Below are 24386 nucleotides of genomic sequence, written 5' to 3'. Positions count from 1 at the left end.
CATATAACTCTGCTCGTGTCATGCTAAATGTAGCTTTTTACATATAACTCTGCTCGTGTCATGCTAAATGTAGCTTTTTACATATAACTCTGCTCGTGTCATGCTAAATGTAGCTTTTTACATATAACTCTGCTCGTGTCATGCTAAATGTAGCTTTTTACATATAACTCTGCTCGTGTCATGCTAAATGTAGCTTTTTACATATAACTCTGCTCGTGTCATGCTAAATGTAGCTTTTTACATATAACTCTGCTCGTGTCATGCTAAATGTAGCTTTTTACATATAACTCTGCTCGTGTCATGCTAAATGTAGCTTTTTACATATAACTCTGCTCGTGTCATGCTAAATGTAGCTTTTTGCAACCTGCGGAAACACCTTGGACGACGAGCAAAATGGAAAATCCTCAAAAGTCGAGGCGAGAAACCTGCGCCGCTCTGTCAGAGCTCGGTGCATATTACCGGATGTATTACGTTACGAAATCCAACTCTTTACATAGCATGTTAAATGTTAGAGAAAGGCCCCCACTGAACGATTCAGAACATGAATAAATCATATTTGTCTTGGTAAAATGTACATTAAAATATAAGGAGGCGAAATGATCGCCAAAGCACGTTTTCACCCACTCTGGGCAGAGTGATTGGACACCTATAGGTTAAAATACATACTACAACAGGACACTGGCCAGGTTAGAGTGGGCCCGCTGCAAACTCTGGAAATAACCCCCCCCCCCCTCCCCCGAAAAGGTTTAGTCACCACCAGATTCATGAAATGACACTTCCTTAGAAAGAGAACACTGAGCTGACGTGATTAAGATTGTGGGGGGAAAAACAAGGGCTTATAAACAGCCTTCCTTTAACCTATCATGCCAGGTAAAATACTTTTCAATGCTACCGTCAATGCTTTCTATGAGCATTCTGCCATATAGTTAACTATCTCACCTCTAGGGCTTTCCTGTAGAGCTGGACGGCGTCCTCGATGTTGCCCTGCTCCCTCTTGATGTTGGCCAGGTTGTTGAGAGAGTCTGCGTGAGTGGGACACAGCCGCAGGGCCGTGTTGTAACACTCCTCAGCTTCGGACACCTGGGAGAGGCGGGGTTCAAACCACACATGGTTAAACCACACACACACACAGCCAGATACATTCACAGACACCCCACACACAAACACTCAGATTTTCATACAGAAAAGGGAAACCCCAACAGACTGACGCCAAGGCCCAGAGGCGGCCAACAGAGAGGCAGAACAGAGACAACAGCAACAGCTAACGGACAGCTGGAACCCATATCAATCTACATCTATTTGTAGTTGAACAGAGGACATTTAAGCATCCCAAAATAATCTTTGTCTAGAGTAGTGGTGAAAGGGATGGCCTCACAACAATCATGAAGATCAGTGTGTCATGCATATCCATCTAACCACACCCAGTCTGATCTCTGACCCCTGTCATCTAGTAAACTGGGTCAAGGAAGACATGGCATGCACAGGGCACAGTGACCTGCTGCGGCCTGCTGGGACAGCCATGCCTCACACACTGGGAGTAGGGATGCAGAATAACGGAGCAGTTGCTCACTGCGTGGACACACACACACACCGTGTTCTTCCTTACATTGCCCTTCTCCTTGAGGGCGTTGGCCAGGTTACAGTAGGCGTCGGGGAAGTGGGGCTGCAGCTCGATGGCACGGCGGTACGTGTCGATGGCCAGGTCGATAAGACCCTGCTCGTAGTAGACGCACGCCAGGTTGCCGTGGACGACTGCGTGGTTGGGGCTCAGGCTGAGGGCACGCAGGTAGCCAGCCACCGCTCTGAATGGTTGGAAGAAGAGAGAAGGGTGGGTAAACTACTGGTAACAATTAAGGCAAATACTACTAAAGGCTGAGGACTCAGCGGTAGCCCACCACCGCTCTGCAGAGGAGAGTATAGTGTGGCACTAGTGCTACTGAGCTGTAGTAAAATTAGTCTTTGCTAAGATGGCGCTGTACTGGATGGCCTCCGGTTTGCCAACTTCGAGATTCTTTTGTACTTTATTTTCTCTAAATGTATTCGCTATCATTTCTTACAAACTGACAACTTTTGAACATCAGATCGGCAGTTACCGCAATTTCCGGCTTCAACTTATCTGCCCTGGACTCTTCATGTTATTCCGACCAAATTCAGGCTACCCAAGAGGAAACGGCAACATTAGAGGTAAGGGGGGGGGGTGGTCATGGAGAGATTAAGGTGAAGGGAGAACCGGCCATCTCGTCTCTCCATTCTACTAGTCACTTGATAAAAAGATAACGTCCGATCACAGATTTGCTACCAACGGGACTCCCAAAACTGAAAACTGCTTTTCTGAAAGATGGCTCTTGGGCAAGATACCCCCTCATGGCTATTCAACTCGATTTGGGCTGTCACCCCCCCCCCCAAAAAAAACTAGTTGTTTGTTCTTTCGTTCAATGGTTTGTTAAAACATTTATTTGTCCCAATAAAGACACAACCTGTGTTTAATTAAAATCAACAATATGTAGGCTACTGAGCTCATCTGATGCTTTAAGCACACTGTGATTAAAATAACACAAATGACTCGAGCCTAACCATGAAAAAAAATAATAGTATCTCAATGTAGCTTATTTGAAAAATCTTTACAGCTCTCTTTCAATAAAGACGCAGCATTAAAAGAAAGAAGTAATGCTCTGATCCTATAGAAACGTTGTAAAACAAGCCTACCGGATTACTTTTTTTAAATCCCTTGCAGAGCTTCCAGCCAGGTCTGTCCGGAGCTCACTGGGAAACAGAGCCGAGAATATTTTATACAATTAGCAAGTTTGCTATCCAGAACTTCAGGCCGGACCCAAGTTAATAGTTGATACAACGTTCCAAGTTCCTTGCAGACAGGCCATGCTAGCCAATGTGGTTTATACAGCCTATCAACCAAACAAACTGACCCATCGACTAAATGGGGTCAGCCCTAAACTCGATGGATTTCTCCATTCACCGTGTCGACAGGACAGTGGGAGAAATTGAGGAGGGGCTTTTGCCACTTGGACAACTGGTGTGCTGACTAGAGCGTGGTGGAGGTGTCGACTCATTGTTCACCAGTTTTGAAATACCTGGTCAAACGCTGCCCCTTTTCCTTCCAGGGGCTGCTTTTCGGGGTCGCCGGAGATTTTTATTCCACGTCATTAAGACACTTGATGGCCAACTTTCATCAACAAGTCTCCCTTGCCACGTGGCACCGTCATAGGATGCCAGCTTTCCAACAAGTCAGTCAAATTTCAGCTCTGCTAGAGCTGTCCCAGTCAACTGTAAGTGCTCCTATTGTGAAGTGGAAACGTCTAGGAGCAACTATGGCTCAGCCCCGACGTGGTACTCCACACAAGCTCACAGAACGGGAACGCTGAGTGCAGAAGCCTGTAGCGCATAAAAAATAAATCTGTCCTTGGTTGCAACACTCACTACCGAGTTCCAAACTGCCTCTGGAAGCAACGCCAGCACAAGAACTGTTGTCGGGAACTTAATGAATTCAGTTTTCATGGAAGATCACCATACGCAATGCCAAGTGTCAGCTGGAGTGGTGTAAAGCTCATGGTTTTTCATGGTTCGGGCCCTTAGTTCCAGTGAAGGGAGATCTTAACACTACAGCATACAATTACATTCTAGATGATTCTGTGCTTTCTACTTTGTGGCAACAGTTTGGAGAAGGAGGCTCTTTCCTGTTTCAGCATGACAATGCCTCTGAACAAAGCGAGGTCCATACAGAACTGGTTTGTTGAGATCGGTGTGGAAGAACTTGACTGGCCTGGACAGAGCCCTGACCTCAACCCCATCTTACACCTTTGAGATGAATTGGAACGCAGGCTGCAAGCTAGGCCTGTTCGGCCAAAATCAGTGCCCAACCTCACTAATGCGCGAGGCTGAATGGAAGCAAGTCCCTGCAGCAATATTCCAACCAATATTCCAATATATCTTCCCAGGAGAGTTTAGTGAAGAGCACTTTTTGCCAGTCCTGTCTGGTCCAGCGATGGTGGCATTGTGCCCATAGGTGACGTTGTTGCCGGTGAAGTCTGGTGAAGACCTGCCTTACAACAGGCCTGCAAGCCCTCAGTCCAGCCTCTCTCAGCCTATTGCGGACAGTCTGAGCACTGATGGAGGGGTTGTGCATTCCTGGTGTAACTTGGCAGTTGTTGCCACCCTGTACCTGTCCCGCAGGTGTGATGTTCGGATGTACCGATCCTGTACAGGTGTTGTTACACATGGTCTGCCACTGCGAGGACGATCAGCTGTCCGTCCTGTCTCCCTGTAGAGCTGTCTTAGGCGTCTCACAGTACGGACATTGCAATTTATTGCCCTGGCCACATCTGCAGTCATCATGCTTCCTTGCAGCATGCCTAAGGCATGTTCATGCAGATGAGCAGGGACCCTGGGCATCTTTCTTTTGGTGTTTTCAGAGTCAGTAGAAAGACCTCTTTAGTGTCCTAAGTTTTCATAATTGTGACCTTAATTCCCTACCGTCTGTAAACTGTTAGTGTCTTAACGACCGTTCCACAGGTGCATGTTCATTAATTGTTTATGGTTCATTGAACAAGCATGGGAAACAATGTTAAACCATTTACAATGAAGATCTGTGAAGTTATTTGGATTTTTATTAATTATCTTTGAAAGACAGGGTCCTGAAAAAGGGACGTTTCTTTTTTTCCCGAGTTTATTTTCCATAACCAAAAATATTGCATTTTCAGCTAGTGTACAAAACCGAAAGTACGAGAATAATAGAAATAGTGCATATAGAACAGTTCTACATCTTGGATTTGCTTTCAATGAGAAAGACAGATCTATAACTCACATTTCTATGTGAATATGCAAAAAAAGTTATATATTCCAGCTGTAAATAAAAGGTTAAATACTACAGAAAGTCAGATTATGTACAACTTATACTATATAAAACATACTTACCCACAAGATACTATACTACCCTTACAAACCAGAACCAAGGCTCGACAAACGCTCTACTTGAGGCAGAAACATTGGGTTTGTGCGCTGCTTCTACTACCTACCACTACCAAATCTACTACTACCTACCCTTACTACTAAATCTGTCTACCACCACCAAATCTGCCTACCACCACCAAATCTACTACTACCTACCACTACTACTACTAAATCTGCCTACCACCACCAAATCTGCTACTACCTACCCTTACTACTAAATCTGCCTACCACCACGAAATCTACAGCTACTACCATGCATATGGTTCTGTGTGTGTTTGACTTTCTTCAAAATGTAATTACAAGGTGTCAGAGCGTCATATGAGCGCCTATGACGCACTAGGTGAATTGAGGATAATTAGGACTGAACGAGGGAGTGTCTTCAGGTCTAACTGGTTATGTCAAGGGAAAAGTCTCTGACCTGTCAAAGATGCGAGCCTCTTTCAGAACGTTGCCCAAGTTGATGTAGGCATCCAGGAAGTTGGGATCCAGAGTCACAGCCTGACAAACACCCATAAATACATACATCAAAACAGACAGGACATACTGTATTAGAAGTGTGTTAAAACATTTCCTATTTTTAACACACTTATTTAAGATGAATAAAGTTCCTATTCAGTTTAGAGTAATTAACACAATGCTTAGCATATTTATATAAGTCTTCCCATGTTATCCACATGATTTTAAGTGTTCTATTTGTGACACAGGTTGGTCACAAGATGTAATGCTGGATGTGACTCATATCTGTTGAAAGGGACTGACGCCAGACTGCAGTTTCAAGGAGACTGATTGTTGTTGTATTCTGTGGAACACTGATTCTGTGGCTAGCAGCCGACAGGGTCTTGGCTTTCTGGTGCTGTATAATTACGATAAGGACCTTCTCTGCGAAGGCCAAGTTAAACATTCTCTCCGCTGCTGTTGCAACTTGAATTAAACATAGATTTTCTGATTGACTATATCCACCACTGCGCTCGCTTTTGTTCACCTGAAAAAGCCCCTTTAGAATAGTGAACAGGGACAGAACAGTCCACAGTACTCTACTTAAAATGTTCTCAGACATTAATAGTATTGTGTGTGAATTATCAAATGTTTCAGCCCAGACATGAATCATTAGTTAGTGACAGACTATCCTGGTCTGTCCTTTGTTTTTACATCATCGGCTGTGTAGAAAAGTCTTACCTTCTCAAAGTGGTGTATGGCCAACCATATCTCTCCCTGGGCGTTGAACACACAACCCAGGTTGCTCCAAGCCACCGCAAAGTTAGGCTGAGTCTCAATAGCCTTCAGGTAACACGCCTTCAATGGGTTAACAATCAAAACCAGAGGAGAGGAAGAGTAGCGGTAGGAGGAGGAGAGGAAGAGTAGCGGTAGAAGGAGAGGAAGAGTAGCGGTAGGAGGAGAGGAAGAGTAGCGGTAGGAGGAGAGGAAGAGTAGCGGTAGGAGGAGAGGAAGAGTAGCGGTAGGAGGAGAGGAAGAGTAGCGGTAGGAGAAGAAGAGTAGCGGTAGAGGTTGCAAAAAAAAATTTGAAGACAAGAAAACGAAAAAAAGAAAGAAAAAAAAGTAGAGGAAACAGAATTAGTGACCGTTCTCATCTAAAGCAAAAAGTGAGTGTGCAGCATGGGCTCGCCTGCGCTGAAATCTGCAGCGCTAAGCTGCCTTGCTTATTCCTACGCTGCGCAGATCCAACCAGCACCCACACGCAGACCGACATTCTGCAGTTATCATCATGGCCTCACAACACGAGGAACCGAAACGACTAGACTTTCCTGCTTCTTGGTTATGAAAATGTACAGCCCTTAATTAAGCTGCTGATATGAGTGTAGGAAAATAGCTAAAAGATATTCAAATGTATAAAACAACCAGTAACTTTGATATTTGATAGCTGACTATATTAACTAGCAGTATCTCACAACCTTGAATGGCGGGTGCTGCGTGCAGGTGGAGGTCCCTGTAATGCGTGCGCACAAAAATCTACGTGGGCGGGCGTGTCCTAGGTGTGTCTGACTACAACCAAAGTCACCCCGCACGCCACCGACCCTGCTGCTGCTTAGCAACACACGGTCGTTGTTTGCCGCCGCCGCGCTCGCTGACCCCGGCCACGTTGCGGTCCGGCTGCAGACCCAGAGTCCCGGAAGACGCCCTGCTTACCCAGACTGCCACACTCTGTACCCACAATGCCTTTCAGAACCAATGTGCGGCAGGGGAGAGGGTTGGGGTTAGAGGTCACTGAGACCGCAGCCAAGCGGCTGGTTAGATAGAGGGGGAATACAGAGAAGTGGAGTTTGAAGTTTAGGGGCATCAAGATGGCCTAGTGTCTGATGCCCTAAGAGGAAGATAGGAGAGTTGATCTACCACCAGAGCCCAGGGGCTGTTCCGCAGGGCAATGCGGAAATAGAGGAGTTGTTTTAGAGAGACAAATTGTGTCCTATTGGAGGTTGGGGGTACGCTGGGTGCCAGGCTGACAGAGGGCGTCGGGGGGAGGGTCTGTACCCAGCAGGCCAGGGGGGAGGGGGGGAAGGAAGCGTCGCTTGAGCCTGAGGCCTTTTTGGCCTTGGAAGGTTTGTTCGCTGCGCAGCCCCTGCGTTACTGCACACTCACAGCGCCGTCTGCATCATCCGCAGAGCACTGCGACTCCAAAACCAAGAAGGAAAAAAACTCAAATCAACAGGAACAAAATGCAACCAACAAGTAAGAGTTAGATGGTTCTTACTTTTTCTTTACTTAATATTTTCCCGCTAATTGCTTCCATGTTTGGTATATATTTTTTTAATGTACTGATATAGGTTTTGGCCGTTGTTGTCATGGTAATTTAAGGTATTTAAAGGAATGCTTACTGTACTTCTCTTTTTGTTTTTGTTTGTTTTACTGTTCTTTTCTTGTTTTGTTTCTCTGCTCTTCAGAGGAAGCCACAAGACAGAGGCATGACGTAGTAGTAGTTCGTGGTTTTTTCTGTTGCTGGCAGTTTACAAACCCGTTACCACATTGTTTGGACTTTGAGGGGCGGCAGCCTCAGCAGCTGGTGGTTGAGGACTGATGCTGCCCTAGTGATCCGTGTTTCAGCCAGGGCACCTAGGGTACGGTAGCAGGAGTAATGTCATCACCCACCTGAAATAACCTTCTAAATAACATCAGCAGTCAAAAACCCAAGAGACAAAATAAAACAACAGCGTTAGTAAAAGTTGGCAAACAATACATTATTTTTTTCTCTCCCTCTCATATGGAAATTAAATAAAACAGCACAAAAAATAAACAGCACAAAATTAAGACAACCTGCTCTGTTTACATTCATTTTTATAAAAAAAAAAAGTGATGTTTCGGGGGTGGGGGGGTTGGCACGAGGGAAGAAAGGCTTCGATAAAACATGTTATCAATCACTAATATTAATAGTATGGCCAAGCTAGGAGAACGGAGGGAGGATAACTAGCTTGATCTTCATCAAATGAACTGATGACATTTCTTTGGGAATAATATGGTCATAGCATACGCTTTCCTTCAACCTCTTCTTCAAAAAGGATTTGTTTTAATGCTTGGCTTTTTCTTTGTCCTGTTGTGCATGAATCCTGGCCAATGGGGAGTGAGAAGAAAAGCCTTGGTTGTGTAATGTTTGGACATCTAGAAGCATCCATAGGTAGCTCTGAAATAAAGAGGGTTTCTCTCTAACCCAGCCAACTGAACGCGGGCGGCGGAGTGCAGATTGTGAGCTGTCTGCCTGACGCAGCATCGGACCGTACTACGGGCTCTTGTAAGGAGGGGTGTGTGTGAGATAGGGTATGAAAATGTGGTACAGTCCTGACTCTTCTATTAACCCACTCTTTAAGACAGCAGGAACAGTCAGATAAGATAACCAGTAGGGTCCAGTTGGCACTAGTGACAGCATTGGCTGTTTCTGATCAGATGGGGGGGGGGGGCATGTGGAGCCTCTGATTGGGGTGTAGCTGGGGTGTCAGGAAGGCAGCTCTTAGCGCCACACTCCACCGTACCTAGCGAGCGCGCGGGGGGGAGGAGCAAATGCGCAGGGGTCGGCTGGCCTGGCAGCACCCTGGAGCTCCTCCCCCTTCTGGCACCAAATAAGATGGCCTGGCACCAGGTCACCTAGCAAGATGTCAACTCCACAGCTCCAGCTTCCACCCAACCCAGGGAAGGTATAGATATCGTATCAGGGAGATAAATAGAGATATCACTAAAAAAGAGCCAATGTATGCATGGCTTAGAGGTGGTAAATAAAGAGGGAATAACAGGGTCAGAGGGCACTCCATAAAATACAAGACTAGCAAATCTGCATGGGTACGGAGTAGTGGGAAAACTGGATTGAGTGGTGGAGTTGTCAATTTGTTGTTAAATAATTGGAGTAATGTGGTTTGGTTAGAGGCCATCTTATCTTTTGCATTGCAGAGATGAACTATCTTCATCAGTTCATTTATCAGTCCAAGACCGAGCCAGCATTATCCCTCCAAAACCACCTTTGTTTATATCATTTCAGGAGTTTTTAATGGGAAGGAAAATGATTTTTTATTGCTAGCAATTTGAAAAGCCCAGCCTTTCTTCCTGTGAGGGGAGATGACCTGAGGTTGAGAGGTCAGAGCACTGTGAGAGGAAGGAGGGGAGTTGTGTGGGGGTGTTGGGAGTGGAGCTATACTCAACAGGAACAAAGTATAAAGCGGTCTGAAAAGTCACTTACAGGAAAAAAAGAGGGTTTAATGGGTTGGGGGTCTAGAGAATTTCCCCCCCCTAAAAAAAAGAAAGCCTCATAAGAGGGAGGGGGAATCTGCCCAGAGTCAGGGTGTACTGGGGTGGGGTCTGCCCAGGGCGATAGGGCCTGCCCAAGGCGTAGTTGGGGGCCTGAGATGGCATCAGGGACAGAAAAATCACACTCAAGTGAATGAGTAGATTGGGGGGGGGCAAAGAGCACTGGCTCAAAGGGGGCGGGGAATAGAACTAACAAACAAAACATCTACAAAAGAAATTAAAGTACAAAGTAAATTTTCAAACAAAAGAAAGATAAGCAAAAAGCTGTGCCGGTGTCAAGCCCCTGGAACATACCTTAGCCTCTTCCAAACGCCCCAGGGCTTTGAGCAAGTTCCCCAGGTCGCTGCGGACACAGTACAGATCCTGAGGGACAGGAAACAGATTAGAGCTCCAAACCAGAAACGCACTACTAGACTGACTAACACATGTTATTTCAGATCTACTTTTTGAGATCTACACCCGCATTAACATCTGCTAAATATGTGTATGTGACCAATAACATTTGATGTCAGATTGGGGTAGCTTGAGGGTGCAAGACATGTTCAGAGTCAAGTTCTGGCAGAACACCAAAACACTGGGTTTTGTGCTGGGCTGCTACCTTATGAGGTACACGAACTGGGTCCAAGGTCTACTCACAGGGTTGTACTGTAGGGCTGAGACGTAGGCCTGGACGGCTCCCTCCATGTCCCCCGCTGCCACCAGGGCTGCTGCCAGGTTGATGTACCCGTCGATGAAGTCTGGTTTCAGCCGCAGGGCGTGGCGGTAGTGCTCTATAGCCTCCTGCAACTGGCCGCGCTCCTTGTACACGTTGCCCAGGTTGGAGTAGGCCTCAGCCAGCATAGGATTCTGCTTGATGGCCAAGGTGCTGAAGTGGGCAGATCTGGAAGGACGGAGGGGGTGGTCACGAGGCTGGTAGGCAGTACTGGAGAGATGCGGTGGTGTGTGGTCCAGTACTGGTACTTTGGTCAATGGGAGATCTCATTTAACACACTAGCTGGTGTGTTGTGAGATAGTGGGACAACTAAATGATTGTGTGTGCGGGGGTTAAACATGGTTCATTCAAATCACTTGCTTGTGCTTATAGTACATAGTAAGAGCAACAAGCCAAAACACCAGAGAAAAACAGTAAAATCCAAGCCAACAGCTGGATCACCTGTGAGAAGAGAAAACTGCCACCACCCCCTGTAAGAGTCCTTTTAGAGATGCAGGAAGATTACAGACAGACCAGCTGCACAGCCAGCCATTCCTTACTCCTCAACACCACAGATGTGTAGTAGTAACATGTACTGTAGCAGCCAGAGTGCTGCAGCTCCAGCCAGTCACAGTGGACCCAGTATTCTCTCCAGACCAGGCCCACCATGTAGACTGACTGCAGTGTGAGCTGACCTGACAACCCTCGCTGCCCACCTCACCTGTCGAGCCTGCGACACTGGAAGTGGATGGAGGAGAGCAGCAGTAGCACGCCCGTGTTGTCGGGCTCCTGCCTCCACAGCTGCATACAGTGGCGCTCGGCAGCCTCAAAGTCACCCGACTGGTACTCCCGGTGCGCCAGCTCGGCCAACCCTTGGAAGGAAAGCATACGTTGTTTTGTCGGTTCTGTATCACCAACACCCAACAACCCGAGGAGGGGGGAAACAACACGTTAGAAGAGATGGAAGAACATGAGGACAGAGACAAAAAAAAATAAACAAGATAAGGTACTTGAGAAATCAAATCAGACCATTTATAAAATGCCCTTGGGTGCTAAATAATTGCACCGTTAAAGTAGATCAATCAATAGTTTAATACAAATCGCTGTGTAGCAATGGACTGTCAATCACAGGGTATTAGTCACGTTTTAGAGACAAATATGTGGCTATAGGTCAGATAGCTACTGTTATATAGGCCAAGAAGTCAACCGTTTGTGAAAATAGCAGCAGGCATTCTTCCTTTGAAAGATACACTATGTGACCAAAAGTACGTAGATACCTGCTCGTCAAACATCTCATTCCAAAATAACGGGCATTAATATGGAGTTGGTCCCCCCCTTCACAGCTATAACAGCCTCCACTCTTCCACTAGATGTTGGAACATTGCTGCCACATTCAGCCACAAGAGCATTAGTGAGGTCGGGCACTGATGTTGGGCTTGTAGTCGGCGATCTAATCATCCCAAAGGTGTAAGATGGGGTTGGCGTCAGGGCTCTGTGGTGGCTAGTCAAGTTCTTCCACACCGATCTCAAACCATTTATGTATGGACCTCGCTTTGTGCACGGGGGCATTGTCATGTTGAAACAGGAAAAGGCCTTCCCCAAACTATTGCCACAAAGTACAAAGCACAGAATCGTCTAGAATGTCATTGTATGCTGAAGCGTTAAGATTTCCCTTCACTGGAACTAAGGAACGTAGCCCGAACCATGAAAAACAGCCCCAGACCATTATTCCTCCTCCACCAAAATGTACAGCTGGCACTATGCATTCGGGCAGGTAGCATCCGTCAAACCTAGATGCTCCTGGCATTCGTCAAACCTAGATTCGTCTGTCGGATTGCCAGATGGTGAAGCGTGATTCATCACTACAGAGAACATGTTTCCACTGCTCCAGAGTCCAATGGCGGCGAGCTTTACACCTCTCCAGCCAATGCTTGGCATGGCGCGTGGTTATCTTAAGCTTGTGCTTAACTTCTGCTCGGCCATGGAAACCCATTTCATGAAGCTCCCGGCAAACAGTTCTTGTGCTGATGTTGCTTCCAGAGGCAGTTTGGAACTCGGTAGTGAGTGTTGCAACAGAGGACAGACGATTTTTCCACTCTACACACTTCAGCGGTCCCGTTCTGTGAGCTTGTGTGGCCTACCACTTCGTGGCTGAGCCATTGTTTGTCCTAGACTTCCACTTCACAATAACAACACTTACAGTTGACCAGGGAAACTCTAGCTGGACAGAAATTTGAAACTGACTTGTTGGAAAGGTGGCATCCTATGACAGTGCCATATTGAAAGTCACTGAGCTCTTCAGTAAGGCCATTCCACTGCCAATGTTTGTCTATGGAGATTGCATGGCTGTGTGCTCGATTTTACACTTGTTTGTCAATGGGTGTAGCTGAAATAGTCGAATCCTCTAATTTGAAGGGGTGTCCACACTTTTGTATATATAGTGTAGCTAACTAGCTAAATGATTAGCCGCTGTTAGCTATATAACAGTCAAGAGCTAAGGAAAAATTGTGAATTAGGATTTTAACGTTAGCTAGACATCAGCTTCGTTATAAAAAGCATCAACATTTGCTAGTTAGAACTGTCTGACACGAAATATTATGTTGTGCGATTAAATGAAAATGGACCAAAGTAACGTACATAGCTAGACGAAATGTGAGGTGATTGTTTACAAATGTAACGTCACGCTAGTTGGCGGACAAAACCAACCCCCATCAACATCTAACGCTACCTAACTAGCTAACAGTGCAGCCAGCTGGTTTCTTCACGCATCGCGCAGACAGAAACATACATCTTTCTGGTAAGAAGAGGGGCGGGGGGGGTATGCCTCATGATTAACGAGACGTGGTGTGACCATCATAACAACACTCAGGAACTAAAGTCATTCTGTTCACCTGATCTAGAACTCCTCACAATCAAATGTAGACCGCATTATCTACCAAGGGAATTCACTTCGGTCATAATCACAGCCGTATATATTCCCCCCCAAGCAGACACATCGATGGCCCTGAACGAACTCTATCTGACTCTCTGTAAACTGGAAACCACACACCCTGAGGCTGCATTCATCGTAGCTGGGGATTTTAACAAGGCTAATCTAAAAACAAAACTCCCTAAATTCTATCAGCACATCGATTGTCCGACCAGGGCTGGCAGAACTCTGGACCATTGTTATACTAACTTCCGCGACGCATATAAGGCCCTCCCCCGCCCTCCTTTCGGAAAAGCTGACCACGACTCCATTTTGTTGATTCCAGCCTACAAACAGAAATTAAAACTACAAGCTCCCGCGCTCAGGTCTGTTCAACGCTGGTCCGACCAATCTGAATCCACGCTTCAAGACTGCTTTGATCACGCGGATTGGAATATGTTCCGCACGGCGTCCAACAACAACAATGATGAATATGCAGATTCGGTGAGCGAGTTCATTAGGAAGTGCATTGACGATGTCGTACCCAGAGCAACGATTAAAACATTCCCAAACCAGAAACCGTGGATTAACGGCAGCATTCGCGTGAAACTGAAAGCGCGAACCACTGCTTTTAACCAGGGCAAGGTGACCGGAAACATGACCGAATACACACAGTGTAGCTATTCTCTCCGCAAGGCTATCAAACAGGCTAAGTCCCAGTACAGAGACAAAATTGAATCGCAATTCAACAGCTCAGACACAAGGGGTATGTGGCAGGGTCTACAGTCTATCACGGATTACAAAAAGAAAAGCAGCCCCGTCGCGGATCAGGATGTCTTGCTCCCAGACAGGCTAAATACCTTTTTTGCCCGCTTTGAGGATAATACAGTGCCACTGACACGGCCCACTACCAAAACCTGCGGGCTCTCCTTCACTGCAGCCGAGGTGAGTAAAACATTTAAACGTGTTAACCCTCGCAAGGCTGCAGGCCCAGACGGCATTCCCAGCCGCGTCCTCAGAGCATGCGCAGACCAGCTGGCTGGTGTGTTTACGGACATATTCAATCAATCCTTAGCCCAGTCTGCTGTTCCCACATGCTTCAAGAGGGCCACCATTGTTCCTGTTCCCAAGAAAGCTAAGGTAACTGAGCTAAACGACTACCGCCCCGTAGCACTCACTTCCGTCATCATGAAGTGCTTTGAGAGACTAGTCAAGGACCATATCACCTCCACCCTACCGGACACCCTAGACCCACTCCAATTTGCTTACCGACCCAATAGGTCCACAGACGACGCAATCGCAACCACACTGCACACTGCCCTAACCCATCTGGACAAGAGGAATACCTATGTGAGAATGCTGTTCATCGACTACAGCTCAGCATTTAACACCATAGTACCCTCCAAACTCGTCATCAAGCTCGAGACCCTGGGCCTCGACCCCGCCCTGTGCAACTGGGTCCTGGACTTCCTGACGGGCCGCCCCCAGGTGGTGAGGGTAGGTAACAACATCTCCACCCCGCTGATCCTCAACACTGGGGCCCCACAAGGGTGCGTTCTGAGCCCTCTCCTGTACTCCCTGTTCACCCACGACTGCGTGGCCATGCACGCCTCCAACTCAATCATCAAGTTTGCGGACGACACTACAGTGGTAGGCTTGATTACCAACAACGACGAGACGGCCTACAGGGAGGAGGTGAGGGCCCTCGGAGTGTGGTGTCAGGAAAATAACCTCACACTCAACGTCAACAAAACAAAGGAGATGATTGTGGACTTCAGGAAACAGCAGAGGGAGCTCCCCCCTATCCACATCGACGGGTCAGTAGTGGAGAAGGTGGAAAGTTTTAAGTTCCTCGGTGTACACATCACGGACAAACTGAATTGGTCCACCCACACAGACAGCGTTGTGAAGAAGGCGCAGCAGCGCCTCTTCAACCTCAGGAGGCTGAAGAAATTCGGCTTGTCACCAAAAGCACTCACAAACTTCTACAGATGCACAATCGAGAGCATCCTGTCGGGCTGTATCACCGCCTGGTACGGCAACTGCTCCGCACACAACCGTAAGGCTCTCCAGAGGGTAGTGAGGTCGGCAGAACGCATCACCCGGGGCAAACTACCTGCCCTCCAGGACACCTACACCACCCGATGTCACAGGAAGGCCATAAAGATCATCAAGGACAACAACCACCCAAGCCACTACCTGTTCACCCCGCTATCATCCAGAAGGCGAGGTCAGTACAGGTGCATCCAAGCAGGGACCGAGAGACTGAAAAACAGCTTCTATCTCAAGGCCATCAGACTGTTAAACAGCCACCACTAACATTTAGCGGCCGCTGCCAACAAACTGACTCAGCTCCAGCCACCTTAAAAATGGGAATTGATGGAAATTATGTAAAAATGTACCACCAGCCACTTTAAACAATGCCACCTAATATAATGTTTACATACCCTACATTACACATGTCTTATGTATATATGTATATACTGTACTCTATATCATCTACTGCATCTTGCCATCTTATGTAATACATGGACCACTAGCCACTTTAAACTATGCCACTTTATGTTTACATACCCTACAGTACTCATCTCATAGGTATATACCGTACTCTATACCATCTACTGCACCTTGCCTATGCCGTCTGTACCATCACTCATTCATATATCTTTATGTACATATTCTTTATCCCTTTACACTTGCGTGTATAAGGTAGTAGTTGCGGAACTGTTAGGTTAGATTACTTGTTGTTATTACTGCATTGTCGGAACTAGAAGCACAAGCATTTCGCTACACTCGCATTAACATCTGCTAACCATGTGTATGTGACTAATAAATTTGATTTGATTTGATTTTAACAGTAACGTCAGCTAGTATAGCTAAAATTAGATTAATGCCTAAAAATTTATAGGGAAAACTAAACGGTCTATAGACAAAATAGTCAATGCACACAGTGTCAAATAATTATCCACGTTACCTAGCTAAATTGCATTGTATCAAACGTTGGGGAAGATAACTAATATTAAATTTAGCGAGATTATGGTCAAACTAGCTAATACAATAACATCCTTCGGGCTTCATGATTGGCGGGTTCACCAACATGATCCGTTTTGTGTATTTACACAACATATCGCTACATAGCCACACCTGGCTAAGTGACATGCTATAATTGAAGTTGGCGCAAAATTTGGATTAGTTACACGCCGGCATAAAGTTTTTTTTAAATGGTTCTGCAAGATGTTAGCAGACTCGTGTCATGTTAACAGCGTTAGCTAGCTAGCGAGAGCTCTACCTGTGCTGTCAGCCACGTTTCCCACGGAGCTCGCCATCTCCTCGGTCTTCGAGTCTTGCACGGTGGTCGTCAGTGTTGTGGTTTGATAATATCAAATTAAGAGAAACGTTTAATTATATGCGTCGATTGGTCGACGTTTCTAGAGCTGTTGCTAGCTAAAGCTGTTAGCCTAGCTATGCTAACCAGAGTCAATGCTAGCTAGTCAAGAAGAAAGTCACTCTCTTTTCAACAGTTGGCTTAGCTCATAAGCGATTTACTGTCCTTGTAATATATACGTTTAACTGCTAACAATCAACGTACTGCTACGGGACTCAAATAAGTATTCCTTCAAATTCGCAATCATGAAGTGCTGCTTCGTCTTCAACAAAGCGACTCTCGAGACACAAAATGGCGAATGAGCCTCAGCTAGGGACACATTTTTTGACAGAAAATAGATCCAATAAAAATAATAAATCCACAAACTGTACAGAAAATGAGCGTAATTTATTAACATTTTGGTGTCGTATGAAATATTCATTAATTATTCAAAGAGCACAAACCCAACGTTTAAAAACGAGTATATGCAAACATTTTGTAAATAATCATTTTAGCGCGGATGGATACACAATCACAGTGAGGTTATATGTTACGCATCATTCCCACATGTGCACTGCGGCAAATCGAAGGCGAAGAGAATGTTCTGAAAGTTGACATTCATTTGAGGGTTGTGAAGAGAAACCAAGGCAGGTAGCAGATGGAGAGACTGAATTGTTATGACATTGATTGAAAGACAGAAAAATGCATGTGTTTGTTGTCTAACTAGAAGTAGTTTAGACGTGTCTGGCTAGGGGCTGGAGGCATAGCTGTTCACACCAGTGGTTGACCTCTTTCTCGTTGCAACATGATGAAACGATTGATACATATTTTTACTTTTCCTATACCCCCTCTGAGAATTGTTGTGTCCATGTACAACTAAGTAGTAGGTATTGTGCAGTGATAGTGCACACTTTGGCAAGGTGAGCGCCACCGACTTTAGGCATTTCATTTTTTGACCACGACCAACAGGGGGCAATCGCTACATACCTTTTGATTCATTGTTTTTTTATTTAATTATTGTACGGAAATGTCAATAATGTAAAGCACAGGTGTCAAACTCATTCCACCGAATGCCGAGTGTGCGGTTTTCGCTCCTTCCTTTTACTTAATCGACCAATTTGGTAAGGAACTCCCCACACCTGGTTGTCTTGGGTTTAATTGAAAGGAAAAACCTGGAGCCACCATAGGCTCTCCATGGAATGAGATTGACACCCCTGATGTAAACGCTCTGCAAGATTGTCATGCACAGCCTATTATTATACCGTCCATGTTTATTCTTATCCAATTACACACAGCTATGTATATCCATTCTATGCATAACCATGTCATGTTGAACTTTTGACTATTTGTGGCGAAATTTACATGTGAATACATGTTACTCACCAGTGGTGTAACACACTTAAGCAAAAGATACTTTAAAGCACTACTTAATTGTTTTTTGGGGGGTATCTGTACTTTACTATTTACAACTTTTACTTTTACTTCACTACATTCCTAAAGACAATTATGTACTTTTTACTCCATACATTTTTCTTGACACTCAAAAGTATTTTTTTATGCTTAGCAGGACAGGAAAATGGTCAAATTCACACACTAATCAATAGAACATCACAGGTCATCACTATTGCCTCTGATCTGGCGGACTCACTAAACACAAATTATTTAACGTAAATTATTTATGGATGTTGGTGTGCCCCTGGCTATCCATAAATGAAAAAGATTTGCTTAATATAAGGAATTTGAAACGATTTATACTTACATTTTTGTTACTTAAGCATATTTTAGCAATTACATTTACTTTTGATACTTAAGTATATTTACAACCAAATACTTTTGGACTTTTACTCATGTAGTATTTTTCTGGGTGACTTTCACTTTTACTTCATTTTCTATTAAGGTATCTTTAATTTTACTCAAGTATGACAATTGGGTACTTTTTCCAACACTGTTACTCACAAATGTAACCAGTTTAACAAGGCTATAACTTTTGTAAATACTTAATTTTTTTGCATGAGGGGCCTGTAACATGTCATCTCTGGTGTGCAAGCTCTTTCTCTCCACTATCTCTCTCTCCTTTCTTTCTCTCCACTATCTCTCTCTCTCCACTCTCTCTTTCTCTCCTTTCTTTCTCTCCACTCTCTTTCTCTCCTCTCTTTCTCTCCACTATCTCTCTCTTTTTCTCTCCACTCTTTCTCGCCACTCGCTCTCCTCTCTCTTTTTCTCTCCACTCTTTCTCGCCACTCGCTCTCCTCTCTTTCTCTCCTCTCTTTCTCTCCACTATCTCTCTCTCCTCTCTCTCTTTTTCTCTCCACTCTTTCTCGCCACTCGCTCTCCTCTCTCTTTTTCTCTCCACTCTTTCTCGCCACTCGCTCTCCTCCCTTTCCTCTCTTTCTCTCCTCTCTTTCTCTCCTCTCTTTCTCTCCTCTCTTTCTCTCCACTCTTTCTCTCCACTCTTTCTCTCCACTCTCTTCTCTTTCTCTCCACTCTCTCTCTCCACTCGCTCTCCTCTCTTTCTCTCCTGTCTTTCTCTCCTCTCTTTCTCTCCACTCGCTCTCCTCTTTCTCTCCACTCGCTCTCCTCTCTTTCTCTCCTCTCTTTCTCTCCTCTCCACTCTCTATCTTTATTTCTCTCTCTTCAACCTGTGCCCTTTCCTGTATCCCCACTCTCCAGCTCTTTACCATATAAATGAAAAGCCAGGATCCTTGCTCTTTACCATGTAAATGAAAAACTGGGGTCTGGGAACAAACAGAACAGACCCCAAACATTTTCACCCCTTCTCCTCCTCTCTAACCCCCACCACCCCCTTCCTCCTAGCCTCTCCATCTGATTGACATGTCTAAAGAGACCCTAAAGGATGTTGAGACCTTATATGAGAGTCATTAACTTCCCATTCTACGTTCTGCCATGCCTGAGGATGTTGAAAAGGCGACACTCTGCACCGCTCCTGTTTTCCAGAGCCCATCTATGGGAACAAGGCTGACATCATTGACCATGTCGGGTCCTCTCTGTGTGCTCAGAGCACAGCCGCATCCAGCTTGTGTGTTCATCCCCCCTTTTTTCATTCCATTCCCCTCCCTCCATCTCTCTCTTTCCACTCGGCTCTGCTGTGCTGGTTGACGATCGCCTAACGCAGCTAGGGCCAGGGAAGGGGAATGATGTCATGGGTAATGGGCAGTGTCTGCAGCGATTCTATCTCACATGTTTTATCTTTGTTAAGGCCCCTTTACTGGTTGGGCCAGTCAGGGTGGATACACACGCACACACTCTTCTTCTCAACCCCAAAGTTAACTGCTGGGCAGATTCACCAAAACAAGGGTGGCCAGAAATATCACCCATTCACTAAACTCTCTCAGACTGGGTTGTTCCTAATAAGCTGTGGTATGAGACTACACCCACAATTTGAAGTGTGTACAATACTGATAACTTGTCATTATGAAATAGCCTATACTGTTATAAATGTTATGTTTACACTTACTGCCCAATTCTGATCTTTTGCCCAATTATTGGTGTTTTGACCAATCAGGTCATATATTTTACCTATAATTCGGCAAAAGATCAGAATTGGGCTGCCTGTGTAAACGCAGCCATACAGTACTGAGCCCAATAATGTTCTGTAACGATAGTTGTGTCTCTTGTTTGGGGATGTTGTTGTGCTTCTTAGTTAAGCCTATTGGACCAAGCCTCTTATCTCATGGGTGACCAGAGGGATCTCAGCCCAATTGTTTTAGGGTACGGATGGTCCAGTTTCAGATACCGGCAAATATAGTACCAGTCAAAAGTTTGAACACACATACTCACTCAAGGATTTTTCTTTATTTTCACTATTTTATACGTTGTAGAATAAAAGTGAAGACATCAAAACTGTGAAATAACACATATGGAATCATGTAGTAACCAAAATATGCTTAACACTTGTTGGCTGCTTTTCCTTCACTCTGCGGTCTAAGTCATCCCAAACTATCTCAATTTGGTTGAGGTCGGGTGATTCTGGAGGCCAGGTCATCTGATGTAGCACTCCATCACTCTCCTTCTTGGTAATATAGCCCTTATACAGCATGGAGGTGTGTTGGGTCATTGTCCTATTGAAAAACAAATGATAGTCCCACTAAGCACAAACCAGATGGGATTGCATATCGCTGCAGAATGCTGTGGTAGCCATGCTGGTTAAGTGTGCCTTGAATTCTAAATCAATCACAGACAGTATCACCAGCAAAGTACCATCACACCTCCTCCTCCATGCTTCACGGTGCGAACCACACATGCGGAGAGCAGTCTCACAAAGACATGACGGTTGGAACCAAAAATCTCAAATATGGTCTCATCAGACCAAAGGACAGATTTCCACCGGTCTAATGTCCATTGCACGTGTTTCTTGGCCCAAGCAAGTCTCTTCTTATTGTTGGTGTCCTTTAGTAGTGGTTTCTTTGCAGCAATTTGACCATGAAGGCCTGATTCACGCAGTCTCCTCTGAACAGTTGATGTTGAGATGTGTCTGTTACTTGAACTCTGTGACTCACTTATTTTGGCTGAAATTTCTGAGGCTGGTAACTCTAAGTGCAGCAGAAGTAACTCTGGGTCTTCCTTTCCTGTGGCGGTCCTCATGATAGCCAGTTTCATCATAACACTTGATGGTTTCTGCGACTGCACTCGAAGAAACTTTCAAAGTTCTTGAAATTTTCCGTAATGACTGACCTTCATGTCTTAAAGCAGTTCTTGCCATAATATGGACTTGGTCTTTCCCAAATAAGGCTATGTTCTGTATCCCACCCTTACCTTGTCACAACACCAATGATTGGCTCAAATGCATTAAGAAGCAAAGAAATTCCACAAATTAACTTTTAAGGGCACACCTGTTCATCGAAATGCATTCCAGGTGACTACCTCATGAAGCTGGTTGAGAGAATGCCAAGAGTGTGCATAGCTATCATCAAGGCAAAGGGTTTTGATGTCATAATTTTGATGTCTACACTATTATTCTACAATGTATCACTGTTGAATATACAATGAACAAAAATATAAACGCAACATGTGAAGTGTTGGTCTCATGTTTCACGAGTTGAGAAAAAAAGAACATACATTTTCCATACATACAAAAAGGTTATTTCTCTCTAATTTTGTGCACAACTGTGTTTACATCCCTGTTAGTGAGCATTTCTCCTTTGCTAAGATAATCCATCCACCTGACATGTGTGGCATATCAGGGCATAATTAATTTATTTCAATTGACTGATTTCCTTATATGAACTGTAACTCAGTAAAATCTTGAAATTGTTGCATGTTGCTCTTATAATTTTGTTCAGTACTCTTGTTCACGTTTGTTCACCTTTAGGGAACCATAAATGATCATCAGCAGGAGAAGAGAAGATTACAATACTGTGTGGAATATAGTTGGGTTATGTTGGGATCTTCCCCCTTTCCCATATGTCCCTGACTTGCAGTTGGTAGAACAGCCAGTAGGTGGACCACAAAGTTACCTTGAAAGTACACTGACTTTGTAAAGTAAACTCTGCAGCAGAAGAAACATAAATATTATAGTTGTCAGCTGATCCTGACATCCTTCTGACTGAGGACCAATCCTCAAGGTTGTTTGAGAAAATGAATGAAGAGATAAAGTTGACAACCTTTTCTATAGAATTACTTCAATGTAATAAAACAGCCTGTGTATGGAAACACTATTTATGTGATTCTTATTTGTCATCATTCTTATAAACAGCATACTGGGGAAATGCCCATATGGATACACAATAAATAATGAGCTACAAGATGGATACACTGAGTAAATAACAAGCTATTCAGTATCCTGTTTATGCTCTGGACAAACTGTCACACTGTTGTTGTTGATACACTGTCACACTGTTGTTGTTGATACACTAGTACACTGTTGTTGTTGATACACTGTCACACTGTTGTTGTTGATACACTAGTACACTGTTGTTGATACACTAGTACACTGTTGTTGATACACTAGCACACTGTTGTTGTTGATACACTAGTACACTGTTGTTGTTGATACACTAGTACACTGTTGTTGATACACTAGCACACTGTTGTTGTTGATACACTAGTACACTGTTGTTGTTGATACACTAGTACACTGTTGTTGTTGATACACTAGTACACTGTTGTTGATACACTAGTACACTGTTGTTGATACACTAGCACACTGTTGTTGTTGATACACTAGTACACTGTTGTTGTTGATACACTAGTACACTGTTGTTGTTGATACACTAGTACACTGTTGTTGTTGATACACTAGTACACTGTTGTTGATACACTAGTACACTGTTGTTGATACACTAGTACACTGTTGTTGTTGATACACTAGTACACTGTTGTTGATACACTAGTACACTGTTGTTGATACACTAGCACACTGTTGTTGTTGATACACTAGTACACTGTTGTTGTTGTTGATACACTAGTACACTGTTGTTGTTGATACACTAGTACACTGTTGTTGTTGATACACTAGTACACTGTTGTTGTTGATACACTGTCACACTGTTGTTGTTGATACACTAGTACACTGTTGTTGTTGATACACTAGTACACTGTTGTTGTTGATACACTAGTACACTGTTGTTGATACACTAGTACACTGTTGTTGTTGATACACTAGTACACTGTTGTTGATACACTAGTACACTGTTGTTGATACACTAGCACACTGTTGTTGTTGATACACTAGTACACTGTTGTTGTTGTTGATACACTAGTACACTGTTGTTGTTGATACACTAGTACACTGTTGTTGTTGATACACTAGTACACTGTTGTTGTTGATACACTAGTACACTGTTGTTGATACACTAGCACACTGTTGTTGTTGATACACTAGTACACTGTTGTTGTTGATACACTAGTACACTGTTGTTGATACATTGATACTAGCACACTGTTGTTGTTGATACACTAGCACACTGTTGTTGTTGATACACTAGTACACTGTTGTTGTTGATACACTAGCACACTGTTGTTGTTGATACACTGTCACACTGTTGTTGTTGATACACTAGTACACTGTTGTTGTTGATACACTAGTACACTGTTGTTGTTGATACACTAGTACACTGTTGTTGTTGATACACTAGTACACTGTTGTTGATACACTAGCACACTGTTGTTGTTGATACACTAGCACACTGTTGTTGTTGATACACTAGTATACTGTTGTTGTTGATACACTAGCACACTGTTGTTGTTGATACACTGTCACACTGGTTGTTGTTGATACACTAGTACACTGTTGTTGTTGATACACTAGTACACTGTTGTTGTTGATACACTAGTACACTGTTGTTGTTGATACACTAGTACACTGTTGTTGATACACTAGCACACTGTTGTTGTTGATACACTAGCACACTGTTGTTGTTGATACACTAGTATACTGTTGTTGTTGATACACTAGCACACTGTTGTTGTTGATACACTAGTATACTGTTGTTGTTGATACACTAGTACACTGTTGTTGTTGATACACTAGCATACTGTTGGTGATTTTACATGACATTCAGTCAGTCATATTAGTATAGTTATACATTTTTCAGCCAAGATAAATGATTAGGCTAAGGGTTCCTGTCACCTCAGTTGACACCTCTGAGAGGTTTTACAAGGCTGGACGTGTAGCCTACATATCTGGGTTCAAATAGTATTCATTTTATTTCAAATACAAATACAGATGGGCAGGGTTTTCACTTTGGGGACATTTA

General features: G+C 44.3%; 1 protein-coding gene across 7 annotated transcripts in view; it reads right to left on the bottom strand.

The window, feature by feature from the left end:
* Positions 1-16994, bottom strand: part of LOC139581698 (UDP-N-acetylglucosamine--peptide N-acetylglucosaminyltransferase 110 kDa subunit-like) — a 40072-nt gene extending 23078 nt beyond the window's left edge. For 2 of the 7 annotated variants that reach the window (XM_071411729.1, XM_071411730.1), the window contains exons 1-8: positions 16597-16994; positions 11121-11304; positions 10345-10588; positions 10003-10071; positions 6142-6258; positions 5384-5463; positions 1592-1802; positions 940-1080 (exon numbers count right to left, since the gene is read on the bottom strand). In XM_071411729.1, coding sequence (XP_071267830.1) covers positions 940-1080; positions 1592-1802; positions 5384-5463; positions 6142-6258; positions 10003-10071; positions 10345-10588; positions 11121-11304; positions 16597-16633 — 1083 coding nt within the window. In that variant the 5' untranslated portion in view covers positions 16634-16994. The remainder of the gene's footprint in view (positions 1-939; positions 1081-1591; positions 1803-5383; positions 5464-6141; positions 6259-10002; positions 10072-10344; positions 10589-11120; positions 11305-16596) is intronic. The other 5 variants (XM_071411731.1, XM_071411735.1, XM_071411732.1 and 2 more) reach the window with 5 other exon arrangements.
* Between the last annotated feature and the right edge of the window lie 7392 nt (positions 16995-24386).

The sequence above is a fragment of the Salvelinus alpinus genome, chromosome 7, assembly GCF_045679555.1.
Source record: "Salvelinus alpinus chromosome 7, SLU_Salpinus.1, whole genome shotgun sequence".
In the NCBI taxonomy this organism is placed as follows: Eukaryota; Metazoa; Chordata; class Actinopteri; order Salmoniformes; family Salmonidae; genus Salvelinus; species Salvelinus alpinus.
Note: the sequence above shows the minus strand (reverse complement) of the source record. Positions and strands in the feature narration are given on the sequence as shown.